The sequence below is a fragment of the Morone saxatilis genome, unplaced genomic scaffold, assembly GCF_004916995.1.
Source record: "Morone saxatilis isolate NCDOM2014 unplaced genomic scaffold, NCSU_SB_2.0 Contig1, whole genome shotgun sequence".
NCBI classification, from domain to species: domain Eukaryota; kingdom Metazoa; phylum Chordata; class Actinopteri; family Moronidae; genus Morone; species Morone saxatilis.
Genome location: NW_023339651.1, coordinates 6,252,612 through 6,259,297, shown reverse-complemented (window position 1 = coordinate 6,259,297; position 6,686 = coordinate 6,252,612). Strand labels below are relative to the sequence as shown.

Genomic DNA, 6,686 nt, shown 5'->3' with positions numbered 1-6,686 from the left:
TGTGCAAACTAAGCGAGAAAGGTATTAACAGAAAATAAGAGAGAGAGACCGAAAGAGGGAGAATTGTAGAACTAATTTGGTAATTTGGCCAAGAGTTAAAAGATGCACTTCAGTCATTACTGTAAGTGCGGTAACAGCTTTTAATATATTTCTAAAATCCAGTGACCTAGTTTGTAGAAAATTGAATATGCTGCACACTGCAGGGATTTTTGTGCGTTGTACCTTCCACTAGCACATCAGCTAAGCCTACCCGTGGACCTGAACAGGACTACAGTTAACAGCTAAAGTTAGCCCCGTCTGTCACCTGATCCCAGTCAAGGGTCATAGGTTAGATCCCTTTCTGTGGTCATGGTTGGGTTTCACAGCTCCAAGTCCATCAGGTGGCTCATATTAAACTGCTCTGAAATGGAGGCCAACAATCCTACAAAGGCATTTTTCAATTGCAATGATCAGATACTGAATCTAAAACAGACGAATTAGAAAAGGGAAGCATGTATTTAATGATTTTGATTTAATGATAATGATTTTTATCTTTTCCCATTAATTCATTCATTACTAAATATTGGTTAACAGTTAGGATCTATGAAATTAATCTAGGGTATGAAATGGAAACCTTATTGTTTTGCCCTGGTATGTTAAATGTTATAGTCACGTTCAAGCTGTGTGAAATCTGTGATGCCACAAAGAGACCATCAACTGGTGGTGCAATATGTCTGGATGACAAATCCTCCAGTGCCACCATGTGGTGAACATTTAAAAATATATATTTTCTTGATGCCTACTATATATATATTGCTTTTGAAGATTGTGTATTTGATCTCAAAACTGCCCAAATCCTGAGAGAACAATTAGACAAGTCAGTAAATGCCTGAAAAAGAGAAAAGGGTGAAAACTAATGGGAGGTGGAGATACTGGGGCCCAGTGTGGGAGCGAGTGGTGACGTGGGTGGGTGGCACAGGAAGAAACAGAGTGACAGCTGATGTGAGTCATGTCTATTTTTATTCAGTCTCTCAGTCTCTGTGGAGAAGAATCACAGCTAAACAGACATGTTATACCTCTCCTGTTTCATATCAACAGATCAGAAGTCTACTGTAAAAGGCTTCCCTTCCTCGTGGCAGCTGTGCTCCTCGCCCTATGAAAAACTACAGAAAACAAAGCACACACCGCTGCAGAGTGCAACTAAAAAACACACTCCGAATAATCAAACACAAATACTTAGAATATATATAACAGAGGGAGAATTACAGTAGTACTAGCTACTTCAAATTTGTTGGTAAGCAACTTTTCTAATATGACATTGCTGGATGGTGACAGGTACGGTAGGGTGTTTACAGATTCTAAAGTTATAAGTCAAATCTGCACCTTTCACACCTCATCAGACATTATTTCTATCATGTCACTTCATCGTTGCCTCCTGTCCTTTCCCATTCATCTTTTTCCCATCCTCGACCACATCTCTCTCACAACAGTCTTGTCTTTTCACATCCTCTATTCTTCTTTTTTATGTTTAAACGTAATTCTTCGTCATTCAATATAATATTTACATAACTTTATTTAAGTTTTCCTCAGCATCTTTTTTCTTTCCTTTCAATCTGCCGTTGATGTCCATTTATTAAACTTTTCCACACAACATTTCCTTTGCAAAACAGTGTTCCCTTTAACTAAAACCAAATGCATTGGATAAATGAGTCAACAAGATTTAACGTAAGTGATAAAATGTGCTACATGTGTGGCCAATCCAAACAGATCTTGTGATAAAATGTGGCTGATAAAACTGCTGCAGCCATGAATAACAATATTACAATACTACAAACACATTGACTTGTTTAGAAAATGTTGCCATAGCTCTATGTTCCCATAGAGCCATGGTTTATTACGTCCAGACCAAAGTCTTTTCAGTGCGTAGTGGATCCGGGGCGCCAGATGCCAGGCTGCAGACCCAGGTTGGAAGTGCTGAACCTGGGCCTGGGGACCCTGGTAAGTTGAGTGGTGCTGGACGCCGGACGAGAGGCCCCAGCAGGGCCTAGGGGACTCAGATCTGGGGCACTCTTAAACTGCCTGTTGGCCTGAGCACTGTTGGAGGGCTGAAGTTGGGAGAAAGCTGGGGACTGGACTAGGTTTGGAGCAGGAGCATAAGAGAAGGTGGGGAGCTGAGGGAGTGGAGCGGTAGGGGCAGGGGGAGGTGGGGGAGACAGAGGGGAGGTGGCCCACTGGGGTTGGTAAGGTTGGGGTTGAGGCTGATAGGGTTGGTAGGGGGTGGGATGAACTGTGGGTGGAGGAGATACAACATCAGAGCGCCACAGTGGTTCTCCGAGTGTCGTAGCTGATCGAGGTACAATCACTTTGAGGGCGGGCCCTGTAGCTATCGGTGGGGGTGTGGAGAAGCGCTTTACCTCATATACTCGTGCTGTTTTCTGAGGACCACTTGGCATTCCTTGCTGCTGACAGGTGGAGGTGTCCTGGGGAACCCCGCCCCCATAGCTGAACAGAGAAGAGTTGAGCTGGTAGGGCTGGTGGCTCATAATGTCTACAGGCTTGATGCCAGCTTTCTGCCCTTTAGATCGAGCTGGCCCAGATTTTGTCACCTCAGGCTTCTTCTGGGCCTTCAGAGGGCAGGAGGGAGAGAGAAGGGGGTTGTAGCTGATGGGAGGAGGAGCACGGATGCTGGATGAGTATTTCCAGGTGGCGGGGAGAGAAGGTGTGGGTGAGGGCTCCCTCGTCTGGGCGGGAGAGTAAGGTGCTGCAGCAACAGAGGGAGCTCGCTCCACAACGTACCGATCCATTCTGTTCTGCCTGCGGGCAAACAGCTCACCTCCTTTCCCTTCCAGCTGTGGCACCTGAGGGGTTTGTGGTTTTGGAGCTACAGGAGGTGGCCTGGGTCCCCGCTGAGCCTGCAAAAAGTTGCAGGCCTCTGCCCCCAGCCTCAGCCAGTCTTCCTCTGGCCCTGACTCATGTCCGGTCTCCGCACTGGGTGCAGCTCCAGGTACAGCACCTGGGGTTCTTTCAAAGTGGTCATCCATGTTCTGGACCATCGACATCAAATCTGGGTTTGGAGAAATATCTTTGTTCTGAACCGCACAGAACATTGGCTTCTTGTTGGCACGACGACGGGCATCGTGCAGGATGCCAGTGCGAGTGGCAGGGACCGCGATGCGCTGCTCACGTGTTGCCAGTGAATCGGCAGAAGTAGGCTGGGGAGGTGAGGCAGTTGGCATGACAGCATGGGGGCCGGGAGTCACTGCACTTGTCATGTTGATGTAGGGATGGACAGATGGAGATGGAGATGGAGAAGGTTGGGTGGGAGGAGGAGGAGGAAGAGGGGTAGGCTGGGCATGAAAGGAGACCTGTGGCAGATGTGGTGGGGAGATGGGAGAAGAAGAAATGCCGGTGGAAGGAGGTGGATAAGAAGGAGCAGTATGAGAGGAAAATGGCTGTGGAGGTGGAGGGGAGAAGGGTTGAGCAGGTGATGGACAGACCAGGGTACTTTGAGCTGCAGTAGGAGAGAACGGGGTGGAGGGGGAAGCATACACTGCGGGCTGAGGGGAAAATGTTGGTGGATTTGTGGCAGGCTGGGAGAAAGGTGCAGAAGACAGAGGGGAGGAATGAGCAAGCACTGAGGGGGGAGAGTTAACAGAGGGGTGAGTGTTGCTGTTGTTATTTCTTGGAGGGATGTACAGAGAGGTGCTAGACACTGCTCTTCTTGCATCTGGCCCTGATAGATGCCGAGTAGGTTGGATAGTCACCATGGAGACGGCCGCCACAGGTTTGGTCGCCATGGTCACGGCTGTGGGTTTTGGTTGGGGAGGGCGAAACATCACAGAGGTTACAGATGCACGAGAAGAGGTAGGGCCTGGGGTGAAGGGCCGTGCAGTACGGTTCAGAACACCTTGATTAGGACTGAGGTTGGCGTTCAAGTGATGATCTGAATCTGTGATTGGACTAGGACTGAGATTAGGGTTAGGACTAGGATTATGGTTGCTATGTTGCCCATTTTGACTTGGAAGGGACATCTGAGAGGGTGGACTCAGAACAACGCTAGCCCGACTAACAGCTACCGACCCCCCATTGGTCAGAGCCACAGCTGGAGGAGACATGGGTGCAGGATAGTTACGAACTGGCTGCTTTGTGTTGCTGCTCTCCAGCCTTGAGCCCTGATAGGCTGAGCTCTCCAGCCCTGAAACCTCCAACCCTGGGCTTTGATTGACAGAGGTCAAAAGTTCTGGAGTCTGATAGGCTGAGATGTCCAGCCCTGAGATGTGATTGTTTGTTGGCGTGGTTGGAGTAGTAGGTGTGGTTGACGGGCAGGCAGAGCTTCTCCTGTCCAACACGTCTAGATAACCAGTATCCCACGTAGGGTCAAACGATGCTGAGAATCCCTCTTCATCAACTTCTGAGCCACTTAGGGCGGAGCTTCCTCCTTCCTCTTCTGTCTCCCCTCCTGTCTCTCCTTCTGTATCCCCTCCTCTATCGCCCTCAGCTTTGCCGAAGCAGGTCAGTGTGTACTTCTTGGCCCTCTGTCGGCGTTTCTTGAACATAAGCACCCCTTTCGAGTTGGGGTTGGGAGCATCAGTCAGCAAAGAGGCAATAGAGCGACATTTAGTGCGAGCTTCTTTCACCTGTTTCTCCACCACACTCTCCCCACGCTGCAACTCTGCAAGACAGGAAGAGGACAGAGAGAGAGAGACAAAAATAAATGTGCTGAAAGACAGAGGAAGCAAAGGAGAGAAGCGGTAGTGGGATTTCTGATGAATACATAACAAGACACAGGTGACAAATAGTGGAAACAACAGCGTGATAGGACTCACTGACTGCGAGCAGTGGCTGATTTATACAGTATTATCACAGTGAGTAGCTGCCATGAGGATTATGAGTGACAGACAGGAGTGTGTGTTGTGGATTTAGAACAAAGAATTCCTGCTGCTCTCCAGAGTTGGGTCACACACTCTGGGAAGGTTAGATCAGAGTGTCTACACAAATGCTTGTTTGTGCCAGTGTGTCTGTGCGTGCATGTGTGCATCTCTGCTTAGTCCAAGGCTATTTGAGTCTTTTTAGTATCTTGGCTCATCTCACATGAACATCCTCACTACATAACTGTAGTCTGATACCACCTCTGTGCGCACACATTCATATTCTATATGGTATATAGACAGGTATAATGCATATTATATTATGTATTCATATAGTAAAGCTTACCAAGATACAAACACACAATCCCAATATCAAACATTTCTGTTGCATTCTGTAGTATGCCACCCTTAACAAGATATAAGTCTTAATGGCGAACCAAGGTCTATCCATGCAAGTGGCTCAGTTAGACTATGCAGAGTGGTGCAGGGAGCTAAATGCTAACACATCTTTTGGCATGTAAACATGCTAACATTTGCTAATTAGCCTAAACAATAGCTGAGGCTGGTGAGAATGTCAATGTTTTATATGTATTTGGTGCTAAACGAACAAAGTATTACACAAATTAAAATGTTTGATTAGGAGAACAAAGTTATTTCAACTGGTAAACAGGGAAACATAAATGTTAGCACCAAATTCATGACAATCCTTCCAAAAAGCTTTAGAGACACTGATGATGGTCCAAGAGGAAAAGTCAGAGGATCATCAAAGTCGTAAATCTATATCTATACCAAACATCGCCCCTATCCTTCCAATACTTAGAGATCAGTTGAGATCAAATTGGTGGACTGACCGACCAACCAGCAGACCGACATTGCCATGACTAGAACCATGCCACTAGCAAGGTTTTTTTGCATTATGTATCCATCACATAGTAATCAGCATAGCTTCATCAGCTTGGTAAAGCACTACAGCATGGACACATCAGTGTATATAATTTGTCTTTACAGCATAAAACCACAAAATAACATCTTTACGTCTAAATCATCTTACATCAGGATCATCAATCAAGTCCAGCCGTACAACAGTAACAAATAACCTTGACAACAATGGTCAAATTTAATTTCTAATGCGCTGACATAGCATAGAGAATTAAGAAGAATTCCTCTTAATCTGAAAAATAATAATGGTGAATCTGTGTGTAAATTAAGCACGCGTACATGAAAACGTTTTAATGTATCTTACCTGCGTACACGGTGTGTGGGACTTTGTGTCCACCTAGATCTGAACCTGAAGGAGATGTGAGGTCCCTCATCTCACAAGTGTGAGTGTGTGTGTGTGTGTCCTTAAACTCCCTCAGACCCTCCCACACACACCCTAACAGTGTCCAGTTCTGCTCTGAGTGGGGAAACGTTTGGTCTCTGTCTTCCAGCTCTTCTCAGGGCACAGCCCATGTAAAGACCTTTGTCCAGCAACCCAAACCAACACATGATGTCAACCCACTATTCCTGTCTGTCTGACAGGCATCAAACACCTGTCCAGTCTCTGTCTCATACAGACACACAAGGACAGGAAGACCCCTCACCAGTGGATATTTAGACAGCAGTGTCATTGAGTGTGTGTGTATATGTGTGTGCGTGTGTGTATGAGTTCATAAAACCAATTATAGTTTATAGAGGAAAGCTTGGTCATAATTCTTTACTGATGTGCCGTTCTCTGCAGCTGACACTTAATGCCTAACAACCACTGCACACACAGACACACAGCTCTATAACAGAAGACCTAACAATCCCATTCCTAAAGCCAAAGGCAATGTGTTTGTGTGAGTGAGTGTGTGTGTG

General features: G+C 46.4%; 1 protein-coding gene across 1 annotated transcript in view; it reads right to left on the bottom strand.

The window, feature by feature from the left end:
* Positions 1-980: 980 nt before the first annotated feature.
* The window catches only part of LOC118326234 (synaptopodin 2-like protein), an 11,598-nt gene continuing 5,892 nt past the window's right edge, over positions 981-6,686 (bottom strand). The window contains exon 5 of the mRNA XM_035659195.1: positions 981-4,651. Within this exon, the coding sequence (XP_035515088.1) occupies positions 1,896-4,651 (2,756 nt within the window). The 3' untranslated portion in view covers positions 981-1,895. The remainder of the gene's footprint in view (positions 4,652-6,686) is intronic.